This window comes from Merops nubicus, unplaced genomic scaffold (assembly GCF_000691845.1).
Source record: "Merops nubicus isolate BGI_N331 unplaced genomic scaffold, ASM69184v1 scaffold20376, whole genome shotgun sequence".
In the NCBI taxonomy this organism is placed as follows: domain Eukaryota; kingdom Metazoa; phylum Chordata; class Aves; order Coraciiformes; family Meropidae; genus Merops; species Merops nubicus.
The window spans coordinates 3,184-19,557 of NW_008617211.1; the positions used below are offsets into that span (position 1 = coordinate 3,184).

Here is a 16,374-nt window from a genome sequence, read left to right on the forward strand (position 1 = left end):
ATAGTCCAAGAAATAGTCTTGTATATCTTGATTTTCAGGTAGGACCTTACAGTGCTGGAATATGGAGAATGTGGGGGCTGGATGGGATGAGATATTTACCTTGTAATGAGATTGCTGGGTGGATGAGCAGGTAACAGAAAATGAGGAGGAGTGAGACAGGACTATAAAGTAGTGTTAGTGTGCCAGCAGCCTAAGTGCTGTTTAGTTTTTGTAGGCAAATGATCGAGACATGAGATAAAAGCCTGGACAAGACTATTAATCTCACTGAAATTTGTTAGTATGTTTAAAAAAAAAAAAAGTATCTGGAACGTGGTGCTGTTACAGGTTAGCCCACAATCGAAGGTGAGTCTGAGGTTAGGGAATGGCCAACAAGTCAAGGGTGTCAGTGTAAATCATGAAAGAAGACAACAGAGAGGACTTAGGGTTTATTAGGACCTTGAACTGTAACTGCCAGAGTGTTTTTTTTACAGACTGAGATTGGCTTGGGATAGATGGGGAAAATATGAGCCCTTTCAATTTATTTTCAAGTGATATTATTCAGAAATAAAAGGGATGAAAGTGAGGCAAAGGTGAGTGAAGAGTCTTTCTAATTTTTCCAAGGAAGAGTATTTCCAGTTTATGATTGCAAAGAGTAAAAGCTAAAGCAGAAATGATGAGATCAGAAATGAAATAGCAGATCTCTACTCAGCATTTTGGAGATGTATTATTGCCTGAACACTATGCAGTGTTTCTAGAGGAACTAGAATCAAGGAGAGAAACCACAGTGTTCTTGTACTGGAAAGGATGGGTGGTTGGAAGAAAATGGGAGACTGAAGAGAGAAATAATGGAGTGGGAAAATGGGCTGGATTCCCTAGAGCCTGTGTAGGGGTAGGAGGAAGAGTTGACAACTTTTAGGGAGAGAGTAATTAATATTATGGTTGTCAATTTTGAGCTGGTGCGGAGGAGTTTGAGGACAGTGCCGTGTATGCTGTGAACTGTGAAAAGGAAAGTGAGAGAATGTGATCTGGAGCGTGTGGTGGTGAGGAAACTCTGAGGGTGGTTGTCGGAGCCCTGCAGCACAGGGAGGCTGACCAAACTGGGCAAATGGACATGAGCAGAGGATATATCAACAAGCAGGTCAGCAGTGTGGAAACTGAGGTTGCTGAGTGAAAAGGACTGAGGAAAGGGAAGGAGTAGCAGAAACTGAAACTAGAGGTCTAGCCACCAGCTTACAAAGGTCCACTTTATTTTTAAGTTGCTAAATAATAACATCGATGAAAAGCATCCAGAAATTCTTCACATCTTGATGCAGGAATCATATGGAGATACAAGAATGAGACATTTGAGCCATCTTGTGCTAGGCTGCCACATCATAACTGGGTTTTGGACCTGTGCTACGCTTCAGCAATAGCTGTTCTCTTACTTTCAGGAGCTGGTCAACAGAATAAGCAGGGATCACAGGTCACACTGAAACTTCTGATATGTTGAACTTTTCTGGTTAGACAGAATTAGAGGGTTCTTGACTAAGCCTCTGAGTTTTGAAAAGTAGTTGAGTTTCAAAGAAACACGTATGGTTTAAAACCACAAGTGTTAATGTGATGAGGCTTCCTAGATCTGAATTGTAATTGTGTGTCACAGTAAAATAGGTGCATCCCAAAGAAAATACTCCTTTCTGTTTTAAAAGGTGTGTCTTCCATGGTGGAGTACCAGACAGCAGAGTTGAAACGGGAGCTTGAAAAAGTGAGAAGCAGAAAAACAAATCTAGGTAATTTTTTTTTCTACTGTTTCTTGCAGCTTGCTGTTTAATAAATGACCATAAGATGTTGTGTTTAGCTGGTAGCAGTCATTTGATTCCAGTTTGTTCTTAACCAAATTTGTGTATTTGTAGTCCTTTCAAATTTTCATAGTTTTTACAAATATATTACATGGTATCGTTGCTTTGAATCATTGTTTGACTGACAAATTTAAGTAGGGACTCTGATTTTGATCTTATTTTTAACATAATGTTAGAGAAATTTTAACACTTTATTTCCTTGCATGGAGTTCAATAGCATGGTCCTTTCATATATAATGATATGCTTATGATCATTTTGGATAAACTAAGACTTTCCTTTCTGTTTTTGAATTGTTTCTATAAATGTCAAACTATGTTTAAGAGCAGTAAAAAAATTCTTAGCAGGTTTGTCTGATACTTCTGGTTATAGCAGCCACTCAACAGTGAATCTTCTTACTTATTCAGAGGCTTACAGGATTTTGTATTTATCGCTGTGTTTTGTGCAAAACTAAGACTGTGGTGAGAATAAGTTGTTGAGCTTTCTTTTTAGACATGCTAGTGATGTCCAGTGAATTAGTCTTGTCTTTCTTGCCTTCTGTTATAAGAAGAAAATATTGTTCAACTATTTGAAATTCTGTTCTGTCCTTTAGGTCATACTAAAATACACATGTAAAAAGCATCTTTGAAAGTTCAGTGGATTTTAAACTTTGCAGAACTGCTGTATGCTGGGGGAAAAAAGTGTTGTGTGTTTGTTTTTTTTTTTTTTTTTTTCTAAAGCAAATACAGTATTAAGCTTCTGGTTTTGTCTTCTGAACAGAACGGCGGAAGAAAGCGTCTGCTTGGGAAAGGAATCTAGTCTATCCAGCTGTTATGATATTGCTACTGATTGAGACAGTAAGAAAATTTGCTTTTTTTTTTTTCTTTTTCCCCAACAAAAAGTATGAAGAATTCTTTTGTCATTTGGGGAAATAGCACTCAAAAATTTTAAAACTATGTGTTTAAGCAACAAAGTTGATCTTCTTTTCTTGGCCATTTTAGAAGCACTTAACATGAAATCTGTTGGGGATAAATGTATACATTTAAAAAAATGTGAAATACTTTTGAATAACAAGACTGTTTCTACTCTCTTTTTTATAGTCCATCTCAGTCCTCTTAGTTGCTTTCAACATTCTTTACCTGTTGGTTGATGAGACGGCAATGCCAAAGGGATCAGGGGTAAAGTAAACTTCTCTTAGTTTTTGTAATGTTATTTAAAGCTTTGGAGCCCTTACAAAAGTGCAAATGAGAACTTCTGGTTTAATAACATTGAAACTAATGAGCTTCAACCTTGACTTTGCTTCTGTTTGTCCTGTGCATACATTCGTTTGTTGCATGTTATGTTGTAGTGAGTTCTTAATAAAACTAGTCCAGAGTATGAAGATACAGTGATTTAGAAGATCATGAAATTGGTATTTTGCTCATGTCTTCTGTTTATATGAACCAGAAGTGTTCAATTTAAGAAACCCTGTTAAAAATCAGTAGGAAGAGCCTTTCTTGGTTTGTGCTCTTCTTGGAAAACATGAAATTTTTTCCTCCTTTATTATAAAAATATTTCAAGAAAGTAAAGAACAGCACATTGAGTAGTAGTGTCTTTAATGATGAGGGGCTTTTCATTAACGTGGTAGTGCTTTCCCCTGTGTAGAGCTGGATATGAACTTGAAGAGCCATAAAAGGTGTTTAGTGGTTATGGCTTCTACCTGTGGTATTGCTAACAACTGGAAGCGTCTTCTTTTGAGACCTTGTTTCAGTTTACAAAGTAATGGGGGTGTGTAAAATGCAGAGTGGTGGGTAGATATAGTGTGCATAGAATGTGAGTCGTAGCAATCCATTTCACTCCCCTTGGAAAGCTACCTGGTGCAGTTGCACAGGACAGGAGACTTGCAGGTTGGAATACCAGAATGCCCCTTACATACCTCACTGAGAAAAGGCTGTATTCCCTGTAAGACGTGTTTTTTTAGTCTTGGTAGAACTTACCTTTGTGAATGGTTGCATGTATCTTATTAAATTCTGCAAAATACTTTTTCTCCTTATAGGGGCCTGGAATAGGAAATGCCTCTCTATCCACCTTTGGTTTTGTGGGAGCAGCACTTGAAATCATTCTGATTTTGTATCCTTTCTTTAAGAGTTCTGTCTATTAACAAGTATTCTGTCTCCTTTTCTGGGACACTGGTAATTTACTAAGACACTTGGCTGGAAAGAAGAAAGAGATAGGTCGATCTTTCTTAAGCACTCGAAGTGTTTTTGTTTTTTCTTCTGTGGTTCTTAAGACTTTTTGGAGACTGCTGAGAACGTGAGTGAAACTTGCATTCTTTGGAGGTTCTTTTTTCCTTGATTCTCACAGCTATCTTATGGTGTCCTCTGTCGTCGGCTTCTACAGTCTTCGGTTTTTTGAAAATTTCACTCCCAGGAAGGATGACACAACTATGACAAAGGTAGGGTAAAGTCTGTGGTGGTGATGGCCCCTTCCCCTCTTCCTTGCCACCCAAGACAAACTGACTCTTTTAGTTAGTAATTGCCCTGAATGGCTCATTTGCAGTGATCAGTATTTGTTTGTAAGCTGCGTAAACACAAACTGGAAGATTTTCAAAATGCTGAATGAGTGGGAAAAAGGATGTGCTCTGTTTAGTTTGGATGGCATCCATTCACTTGTAAAAAGCCAGGAATGGCAGAGCTTGTTAACTAGCTATAGAAAAGCTAGTGAAAGAACTTTTTTCAAAGGGAACGTATTGCTAATGAGTAACTTTGATTGTGCTAACTGTACTTCAGAGAGCTTGTTTGAAATCTGAAGAACTTGGTTGCTAGAAGTAATACAGACAAAGTAATTCAAATTTGAATAATTAAACTAAAACTGAGGGGGTCTATTCAGCAACATTTCGCAGTCTGAGGCTAATTTGACTTTCTATAATTTAGCACTGGCTTCAGAATAGCAAATGCCATTACCTAACTCGGAGGAACATGTTTAGGTTTTTGGCAAAATATTCCCACAGCTGACAAGGAGAGATGATCTGTAACCAAGGAACAGATGTTGAATGTAATTATTTTTTCAGTGTTTCATTGTGGTTTTTTTTTTTTTCTTTTTTTCTGTTGTTTTATTTTAAATAATTTATGGTAAAAATGTCTTTATTATCAGAAGTTAGGAAGCAGGTAAACACACAGAAGGGTTACAGTAGATAGGTAGTAGGGAGTTGGAATGTTCTTAAAGTTTTCCATTGATTGTTAAAGTACACCAGGGACAGTGTTGAAATAGTGAATGCACAAATTTCTACCTACTTTACGAAGTTTTCGATTTTTTTTTTTTTGTTTGTTTTGTTTTTGTTTTGTTTTATTTGGATTCTGGTAAAATTAGAGCTGAAGAAATTGATCCTTTGTGAGAGAAAGTTTCAATTACTCTTTTTAAAGGCTTTACAAGAACTAGAGTGAAATCTTAACAGCTGTGAATTTTTTGTACTAGTTGAAGTAGTCAACAGGCATTCAACTGCAAGGAACCTCTTTGCTGTAATTTTTTAAATAATGCTAATCCTGCAAGCAGTTAGATACAAAGCTTAAGATGATGTTTCAGTTATCTATTCAAAGCTCATGGAATGATTCTTTTACTTAATTCCTGCCAACTTTTCATAAACAGTTGATGCCTTGCAACTTGGTCGTTTTGAATGATTTTGAATATAAGCATATGTAACACTGATTAAAAGGAAGTGATTGCATATTTGCCACCTTCATCTTGTGTACCACCATCCGGGTAACTGTGACAGAAGTAAGCAAGACCAACAGTCAGTTATGATGACGTGCTTTAGGTTCAGTTTGAAGAGTGTAACTTTCAGGGATTCTTCTTTTTCACCTTCACCACTGTGTTTGTTTTTTCTTAACTGCCATTTATGATTTAAATTCTGTTTGTCATCTTCAAACAGATCATTGGAAACTGTGTCTCAATCTTAGTGCTGAGCTCTGCTTTGCCAGTGATGTCAAGAACGTTGGGTGAGTGAAATGGGAGTATAAAACATTGCAATAAAGGATGTTCGTTTGAGTAAACACACACACAAAAATATTAGCAATATAAAATAACAGCCTGTATTGTACCTTTCATAGTACATATTTAATTTGCCATCGCTTTCAATAGGAAGAGCATGTATGTGAGGCCTTCCTTTCTACACCAGCATGAGCTGTGGAACATGCTTTCTACATACATGAATTGCAGAACATACATTCTAAATTCTGACCTAGATTTTTTTAAACTTAAAACAGCACATAGTGCAAAGAATAGATATGGAGACTGCTTGTTCAGGGAAGTATAAAATAGTTTCATGTTCACTGTGAAATTATAGTACTCCGTTCTTGTGAAAAATTACTTTTAGGGATTTTAGGTATAAAATTTGAGATAATGTTGAGTGCAAACGTTTTTTTAAAAACAGTTAATGAATTTTCCTTTAGATTTTCTATCAGCAATGATACCAGGGTACTTTAGTTTTCCCTAAAATAATCTGCTTGCATTCTTTGCTACTTCAGTTTTTAAATACAAAATACAAAAATTTGAAATCCAACTTAGAACTGAAGAAGTTTTGATTATATTAAGATATAAATCTTAAGATATTAATCTCACCAGGGTATTATTCAACCAGAATACTGTCAGGTCAAAAGTAATGAATATTTTCTGGTAATCTATACTGTATGTTTTCATGCTGTGTATATCTAAAGATGATGAGTTTTATTAGATTTACCAGATCATTTTTATAACAACAAGAAAACTAATCCTGTAATGCATTTTGTAGGGTTGAATCTTAAAATACACACTCTAGAGCTTATGTTTTAAAAATCTGTAGTAAAACTTCACAAAAATGCAAAAGAATAATTCAAATATTTAAAGTTGTGCAGTTTTAAAATATAGCCAGTACAATAAAGGTCTATGAAGTAAAACACATCTAGCACTTGGAGCAAGATGTTATGTTGAAAAATTACTGGTTTAGAATAGAATTTTAACATTATTGTATCCATGAAGTTACTGCATTTGTTACTTTTTGTAAAAAAAAAAATTGTCAATTATCTATGAGATTAACAGTCGATAGTAAATGGATTCTGTGGAAGTAGGTATACATGCTGGGTGCATTGTTGTCTCATTGGAAACAGATTAATGCTAAAACTCACTAAAAAAAAAAAAAAAAAAAAAGGACTAACAAATGAAATACAAATGAAATTCCTGGCTGGTTTGCCATAGAGATAAATAAAAGAAGAAAAAAGATGGAACAATTAACACACAGCTAACAAATGCAGAGTCACAGCTGTCCAAACAGGATTAATAGTGTATTAGAGTACAGTGAGCCATGTGATGCTTTGCAGAAATATCAACGTGTTGCATTACATGCTACTGCCCTGTGGCACTGAATAGATGAAGAGAAATAAATATGTTAAGCAGATTCACAGTCTTTATTAAAAAAACAAGTTTCTATACTATACAGAAAAGACTAGACTGTATCACTATGGGAAAGGTAAAAAAAGCAAGTGATCTAATGCACGTACTGACCTTGTTCAAGTTTTAAAAATGGAAATAGGAGCATTTTTTATGTTTTGTAGCATGCTAGTTAGATATGTAGGTGGTGAATGTCTCTAATCCATCATTCTTTTAGAACACTAGGAAAGCTTTTACTGAAATAAGTTATTTTACTGAAATGAATTAACTTTTTTCCAGAACTTTTCAGCCTTTTAGTAGTCCTTCAAAAAAATTGTTTCCCACCAGCACCATATTGCTAACCACTGAGAAACAAATTTGGAACAGGGCCCTTAATAGTCAAGAATACAGAAACGAAGAATTGCAAACAAAACTAAATTTCCTAATATATAAACATTTTCCTAGAATTCTACTTGTGAGTATTGTAGCTTTAAGTAAATAGTGATTTGAAACTTAGTTGCAGGTACAGTCTAAAACCATTTTTAACTTTTTTTTTAACCTGAGGAATTCTTTAATACTTTTATTTGCTACCTTGTCACCAGCTCCCTTGGACGTGTATTAGTGTCCATTAGAGATGTAGTTTTCAATTCAGTTGCTGGGTGGTTTTTCAAATTGCAGTCTTGGGAATGTTTTTCTCTGTGGGCTGAGTCCATAAGAAAACCATGGCTTTTTTTTTAACCCTTTTCTCCCACAGATTTACAAACTAAGACTGTTAGATATCTGCTGATGAGCAGTAATGTCTTTTTTTCTTTTATTTGTAAGGGGAAAATGAATGTAATTTATGGACAATTTTTTTTCCACCTGCTCTAACAGAAATGCCAGTTTTCTTTTTTTGCCCTTACAACACCTGCTCTACTGCTAGCTCTTCTGAACCTCTTTGTATCAGGCATGTTACTTGTTTTCCAGAGAACTCTTTACCCTGTTCTCTACCTGTTGTTTTTTTTTTTTTTTCTTTTCCTTTAAAGATCTGGAAGCATTAGGTTCAAACCTGACTTTCTCAAAGATTTTCCTGTAGCTCCACAGTCTAAAACAGTCTGCTCCTTGAAACATGTTACGGGTGCTGTTTGCCTTCAAGTATACAAGCAACTCTGTATTTATTGTCCTTCACTGTTTACCTGTAAATTCAGTCAGCAGATTACTTCTTTTTAGTGTCAAGACCTTCTGTGCTTTTTTTGGTATTCTTGTCTCTATTGCTATTTTGATCAACTTCAGTGATTTTTTTTTTTCTTTATCCTTTGAAACTTCTCCTTCTTTATATTTTCTTTATTTTGGCATATTTTCCTTAGATACCAAATTTGATCCCCATTTTTATCATTTCAGTGAATAATGCTGAATATAAGAAGCGTGCATGTCTTAATTGTGATAGCTGGCTGTCTTGGGTACCAAGTACAGTGAGGTTTGTAAGTTACAGTTACCTTCCCTTGAAAGGAAGGTAGCTGTCACTTATTTCTGTCTCTCTTCATTTATTATCACTGTTGAAATCGCAGTTCTTAAAAGCCCCCAGACCTTTTCAAAATAAGATGATAGAAAAATAACTTCCTGGAAGTTCAGAGCCAGGACTGTTTTCTGATTACCTGAATTTCTGCTGCCATTTTCGTTCTGGGGAGAGGTTGGCTTGCTTCCTTGGCACTTCTGGTCTGAACTGTGAGAGCACACACCACTGTGACATCATTTGTGTCAAGTTTTTTGGGCATATAATGCCTTGTCAATCCTAGGCAACTGTTGTTTGGGTATCATCTCAATATTCTGCCCTTAATTCAGTGCAGTCCTCAGTGCAGACCTGGGAAAGGAACAACCTATAGGTCTTGCTTTTCTGCCTTCTGGAATGGACCCTACAGCTTGTAGACACTTCCGTGTTTTGGGAAAATTTTGCTCCCGTAGCCTTAGTGATTGACTAGCCTTTGATCAGCACAAAGCCCAAGTGTCAGTGTTAGAACATCCACTGTGAAGAAGACCTGTCAGCACTGTCTTTCAGCTAAACTCTTTTCCTTCTGTGCAAATGCTGTGGCTATAGTGGTGAAGAGAAAAACTAGTGGTGTTTCTGTTGTGGTCTAGGAAAAAAACTGCAGTTGGGAAGGTGTCTTTAAAGTTGGATTTCAAAAACAGTGGCTCTAAAAAACCCATGAAGTTTTGGTGTTTATTGTACAACGTTGTGGAAAGACTTTTATAATAAGAAAGCCCACGGTACATTTCATTCTTTCCTGGGAAAGATAAGGATTTTGTAGAAACTGAAATTTCAATCAGTTTTCATACTAATACTACATGTTTTTTTCCAGTTACACTGATTGAAATTATAGAAGTAGAATTCTTACCTAGAATGGGCTATTTACTTTAACTTCCATTATTCAGGCATTTTGATAAGTGTGTCTTAGAGTTTTATAGTGATTGCCACAGATTAATGTTTGACACAGTTTGACTTATCAGCAATTCAGGATTTATTAATGAAATTTGATAAAGGCTGATTTCAGCAGTACTTACTTTATATGACAAGTGATTTAGTAAAACAGTGACTTAATTACACATTTGAGGATGACAAGATTCACACTAACTTACTGCAAGGCATCTTCAACCAAAGCATGTGTGAATAGTGAATGTACAGATACTGAAACACTTGGCCAGTGAGATATGTAGATGCACACACTCATAAAAGCAAACACTTAGATAGACAGAGAGGTGGGTAAAAGACACTGGCCTATAGTCAAAACTTCCCCCTTTTAGTTTAGGATGAAGAGTTACACTGCATCACCATGTCTCGAGGAGCTGGTCTTGCCCAGCCCTTGTCAGCTACATTGGCAGGAAGTCCTGGGAGACCTCCCAAGTCAGGGGAGCTGCTGGGTGCAGCCAGCTGTGATCCAGGAGAGCTCAAAGGGTCTCGTCTTGGATCACTATTTATAGGATCTGAGATGACGACTTCTGTCAGGTACATTTCCATTCTGGCCTACCTCTGGCGTTGCAGTATTCTGGCTTGCACATGCCCATAGTGGATCGTGGGTTCTTGGGATCTCCCTTTGGGGCCACAGCTCAAGTACAACTGTACCAGGTCATAAGGGGGTTGACTGATGATCCAAGGTGACAAGGAGGGGAGCAGGAGCAAGGTATGCCGAGGGGATGCCTCAACACTGTGGTCCACTGCAGGGAGGTAGTTGTCTGTATTGTCCCCAGAGAACAGGGGAGGCAGGAGCCAGGAGCATCAGGGGGGTGCCTCAACACTCTGGTATGTGGCCCTTCCCAGTGGATTGCTGTGTGGCCCAGGCAGGAGGGTCATATCTTGGACCCATGGCACGTGGGCAGGTGGGAATCGTACCACCACAAGGAGGTGGGAACTGACCTTGAGAACATTGCCTTGTGTATTCATTCCACCATGTGTCTTACAGCGTGTGGTCTGAAAGAATTTTGTTTCCATATGTAAATAGAGTGATTTTTTTTTTCTTAAATATGATCAAGATTTTAATGTAAAATCTTAAATGCCATTTTAACAGGAATCACCAGATTTGATCTGCTTGGAGACTTTGGAAGGTTTAACTGGCTGGGAAACTTCTATATTGTGTTATCTTACAACTTGCTCTTTGCTATTGTGACAACATTATGTCTGGTCAGAAAATTCACTTCTGCTGTGAGAGAAGAGCTCCTGAAGGCATTAGGTAATATAGCACTGAAAATTTAGGTGGCACTTGAATGTTTCCCTTCTCTAGCATTAATAACTTGATGTGCTGCTTTTAAAGTTCTGTTATAACTCACAGAAAAAGTTGTAGTGGAAGCTTGTATAAATTGGTGTGAGAATACATAGCTTTGTGTTATTTTTGAAGAGTCAAGAGCTAAGCTACAATGTTGTTCTTAATAGCTCTGTGTTCTTATCGATCTGCAGTTAGATTTTCAGCCTTTAGAAAGCACAGAAACATTCTCATTGCATGTTCCAGAATAAAGTTTCAGCTTGTGTGTAGGTCATACAGTCTTAGTAGTTGGCTGAGAAAAACCTGTACTTGATGTAATCAGAATTCTGATCAAGTTGTGCATTTGTGTTTCTTGGCCATAGAAGAAAGGCTTGAAACAAGCAGTTCCTAGAGTGCACCTCTGCTGGTGGCAATTAAGTTAAAATCAGACCAAGTAAATAGGGAAATACAAAATGAGTGATAGCACAGGATTGAAAAAAGCCATACTGTGCTTTTTTTATTTTTGATGTTGAGCTTTGAAGCTCCAGAGGAACAGATTTAGTGGGCCAGAGGTGTGTAAATCTGTCCACTGATTTTTATACTGAAAATATTTTCAGAGAAGCTCCATTGTTGAATGAGATAGATATGTGATGTGAGTATAGTGTATTTGGTATTATCCCACAGCTTTTAGTAAAGGTCATTTTATGGGAAGACCTAGATTCGTCTCTTCCAGTTGACTTGCATAATCCTTTTTATTTTTTGTGCAAATGTTTTGACTGTAAAGGGATTACTTTGTGTAATGTAATGGCTGTTGCAAAGGTTTGAAGGAAATAAATTAACATCAGTCAGCATGGGTTTAGAGCAACAGGTCTGGTAAAACTTTAAAGTTTCTGTCTTAAAGCAGATGATGTAAAATATTTATCTTGATAATTCATGGCACTTTACTGTGTTGAACGTGTTTAATGAAAAATGATGTATGTTGAAAGCAGATTAACAAATTTCAAAATGCAGGCATAATAGGGTAATGGTCACTGGATGGCATCATTCTAGTGAATTTGTGTAGGAATTTTTTATTTGACTCTTGCTAGCACATATTGTGTGTTTTTGTATAAATATTGTGATCAAAATGTAGACACGAAGTAATTGGTAAAAAGTTTGCATTTGACACAAGCAGGGAGTTATAAATCCTGAAGAGTGCAGGTTCCTGACACAAACTGGGTTTGCTTTCAGTGCTGTGCATAACAAAGTGTATGTTAAAAACAGTCCCATGGAATTCAAAGAAGGAAAACCAAATCTGTGTCCTCATTTCTCCCCTATGCCGAAAATGGTGACACTGAGGACTAGAAGTTGGTGAAGTGTTATAGCTGATTAGTGGAAGGTAAATTCCTGCTTTAGGCCTGGAACCAAAACCATTTGTGTAATATTGGGACTTGGAAATAATACAACATTGATTAGATTTTTGCTTTTTTAGTAGTACAGTCAATTCTGGAATTCTGATGATGCCAGAAATTTAACCTGGTATGTCATGGACTGCAGTAAAATATTAAATATATTCTACAGTCAACAAGTAAGAAGCTCTTTCAATTTTTGATCCTTAATTCTAGAGACTTGGTCGGACACTTCAGAGGGAAACTGTAGCAAGCAAGGAAGGACTGACATGATGCCTCTTGTGAATAAAATGTTTACGTTTACCATCTTTCTTTACCTCCCCCGCAAAGAAGAGTAGTTTGACTGATTGCTTGGGGTAGGATGAGAGACTTTAATTAGCACTCATAGTAAAGAACCATGCAAAAGAACAAATGGCTGGAAAAGGAAATAAGCAAAGTAGAAATAATGTAGGCCTAAAAATACTGTTACACATATACAGAGTTTAGACTGGTGATGTAGTCATCACCCGAGATCTTAAGATCAGTAATGAATGCTTTTCAGAGGGATGCTATACTCCAAAATAATGAGCTAAAATACTCCTTTTAGTCTTTGGAGGTTGACAGAGTAAAGGATTACAAGTCTTTCTCAGTTCTTAATGCCTGAGCCTGTGATTTAAGCACAGAGAAGTTATGCTTCTCTTGTTTCCATGCTTGTCTGTTGTAACAGACTTGTCTCACCTCTAAACACAACTGAGGCAGTTGCCCAGAGGTAATTCTTACCTGAGCTAGAATGTCAATGGTCTTCATTGACATGGTGCTAGAATGGTCTTCAGCACCTGCAAAGTCCTTGATCATGAAGCAGAATTTGGTTTGTATGCATTATTTGGAATACTTGTATGTGCCAAACATGGGACAATCTCAGTTTTTCCTTATTGTGTAATGTTTTGCAGGATTAGATAAACTTCATCTGTCCAGCAATCCAAGAGACTCAGAGACAAAGCCGTCTGCAAATGGGCACCAGAAAACACTGTGATTAACAATCACCTGCAATCAACAGAGCTGAAGACATCAACCTCATGGCATTCCGGTCATCTCATCAGCATTTTTATACTAAGTTTATTTGTTGATAATTCGGGTCCAACCTGGTCTCAGTTTTTTTTTTTTTTTTTGATGCTGTGTGCTTCTGAGGAAGTTAGGTATATAAGATTCTTCTCTTTCCAGTGAACTTTTGGTCTGCTTGTTTATTTCTGAGTAAGTTAATGCAGGAGGTGCCTTGAAGACTGGAAGCTGAAGAGAACAACGCATTCCTTTTTGACAGTCTCACATCTTAGATATAAACCTGCTACCATTTGAATGCACAGTACCTCCTGTGTTATACAGACACAGCTATAAGGAATAACTTTGGGACTTGGTTTAGAAAAAAAAAAAAAGAGGAAGAAAAAAAAGTTACACTTGAAGCTCAATATGGCCCTTACTGGAAATGTAAGCTACCCGGAGTAGGTATCCTTGACAGTAGGTAAGCGGTTCCACTAAGAACGTGTAAAAATGATAGTAACTGATAGAGATCACAGCTCCTTCATGCTGGATACAGGAGGCTGTTCATAGTCTGATGTCATGAAGCTTTCTTGGCAGGTCAGCACCTCCAGTGTCCTGTTTGTAGCTGTAAGTGCCAGATTGCTTGACTGGTAGTCAGACAATGTATTACCGAATAGAGTGACGTACAAGATGAAGATTAACTTCAGTGTTAAATCTGAGCCTAGTATGCTTTGTAAAAAGCTGTGTAGACCCCCTGTCACAGCTCTTACGGTTCTGTAAGCTATTGTGCCACGGAGGTCGTTTACCCCCTACCAAGTACATCCCTGTAAAATTCTTTATGAACTACTGTGTATAAGCAGTACTTGTAATCAATGCAAGTAGCACAGGCCTAGGAGGCTGCAAGTGCAGTTTTTTACAGTTTTCTTTAACTTCAAGTAAATTATTTCTCTGAATTTATACTAGAGTTACCAAGATTTCTGTTCAGTGGCATAGTCCAGTACCTGGTTTTTAACGTACACATGAACATGTATATAGGCCTGTATGTGTAGATATCATAAATCCTAAGCTTACAGACATAACATGGGTGGCTTGGTAAGTAAAACTTGTGTGTAGTATGGATTTCTGTGGTGTTACAGTTTAACTGCTCAGAGGCCTTAGATTCAGAATGGCATCGGTGGGTGGTGAAGTCTTTTCTCTTAGCATTACCACAGCCTTAGGAATCCTTTAAGCAGTTCATAGTAAAGAAAAACCCACCAACCAAAACCCAAGGAAGTACTCAAAATCTGTTTGCGCTTTTGTCCTGTTCTGACGCAAGTAATCTCCAAACAGCTTGGAATGGGGACACTTTCAGTGTGTGCCCATTACGTAGTGAGTGAGATAATGACCCTGTTTATTTTCCATTTCTGTAGAACAGGTATGTCTGTCTGTGGTTTGAGGTCTTACATGTGATGAAGTGGTGACAACTAGTCCACCAGTGTGGTTCTGAAATACGATAAACCTTGTGTCAGAAGCTCTTTGGCTGTTCTCCTGAGATTACTGTTCTGGGCTGTAGACCTTATTGCTGTGTGTGTGAATGTGAGATTTTGAGATTTTTATGTTTTGTTTTGGCCCCTCCCTGCCCCCCTTGCTTTGAAAATCCAGCTTCAGTGTACATGAGGATTTCTGAGTTTTTTTTGCAGCTGCCTTTTTTGTCTTCAACTGGGACATAATGTAAATATTGCTGTAGTAAATATGATGCTAGAGTGTTACTTCAATTTTTTTGGTGTGATTAGTATAAATTCAAGGCTTATTAAACTGACTGTTGATGTGTTGTACTGTCTTGGAAGACAAAGTAAAATTCTTGATTTCACTAAGATCCACAAGCATGTATTTTGTTGTTTGAGTTTAATGCTGACATTCTATGAGAAATCTTGTATCTGAGTCAAAGTTCTGCAATCAAGAACAGGGATCTGTAATTCAGTTGGTTTAAAAATGTGTTTACAGTTAAAATATTGGGAAGTTTATTATTAGGGGCATCATTCAGGTGTTCTCAGAGCTTGTAGCCTTATATAGTAGCATTATAGTTAAAAATAGCTGAAATACATCCACTTGTCCATGCAAGTGATTGTGTGACCAAAATTGTTCTGGTGTCTTAGCGGGGCTGGTGAGTTGTGGTGTGTGAGGATAGATAGCTTTGTTAAAATCCTTCTATTACAACTTTAAGACAGTTATTTAAATACATGCTACAAAACTGAAGAGATTAATTTGAGGAATAAATTTAGGGAGTGTGAACCAGCCTAGGTCTTGCTCTTCATGCTTTTGGAGAGATGCTTGTCCTGGCATTGGTGACCCAAGAACATAGAAGATAATAATGTGTATGTGGTGTCCGAAAGTGAGTTGGGCAGTTACTTAGATTGAGCAGAGACAGTTCCTGCTGCTAGGCACACAAATTTCAGGGAAGACTTAAAAACTCTCTTTCAAAACAAATGTTACAGCCTTGCCTGCTCTTACTGCTTCTGCTGGATCCTGCAGTCAGAGAGGTACAAGCTAAGGCTGCCTTAGTGAAGATTTTATGCTGAAATGCAAAGGATGGTTTAGATGTTGTGTGGTTCCCAAGGTGGGTGAGAAACTCAGAACTACCCTGTGCAACTACTGACAGTGTTTTGGTTTAAATCACCTGTTTATATTGTGACGCTGTCCACATTAAAATATGCTTTTGGCCTTGAAAATTACATGCTTATGCAAAATGTCTTTACAGATACAATGCTACAGATATGCTAGGTGTAAGATACAGGTCACGATATACTTTTCACAGAAGCATATGTTCACTTAAATACAAGCAACTGGTAATTCATTAATGGATGTTGACAATACATTCCTAGTATTTTGACTCATGTAGAGTCAGGTGGTCTATACCTTCAAGGTATATACAGCTGATCTTAGTAACATTAGCATCTGCCTCACTTCTTAGGAGGCAAAAAGCACATAAATGCTTCCATCTTCAACTAGATACCACACAAGACCAAAAAAATAGATGTAAACTAAGTGTTTTAAGTTGGCCGTTTCTTGGCTTTATTCTGTGTTGGTAGCACAATATTAAGTGCAGTGGCAGA

The 16,374-nt window shown here is 37.2% G+C and overlaps 1 protein-coding gene across 1 annotated transcript; it reads left to right on the forward strand.

The window, feature by feature from the left end:
* Positions 1–1,669: 1,669 nt before the first annotated feature.
* On the forward strand, positions 1,670–13,652 carry LOC103775613 (limb region 1 protein homolog). Its single transcript, XM_008943079.1, has 8 exons — positions 1,670–1,745; positions 2,572–2,648; positions 2,892–2,969; positions 3,827–3,900; positions 4,135–4,225; positions 5,699–5,765; positions 10,710–10,871; positions 13,198–13,652. Exons 1-8 carry the CDS (start codon positions 1,676–1,678, stop codon positions 13,278–13,280), a joined length of 702 nt encoding a protein of 233 aa, XP_008941327.1. The 5' UTR covers positions 1,670–1,675; the 3' UTR covers positions 13,281–13,652.
* Positions 13,653–16,374: the final 2,722 nt, after the last annotated feature.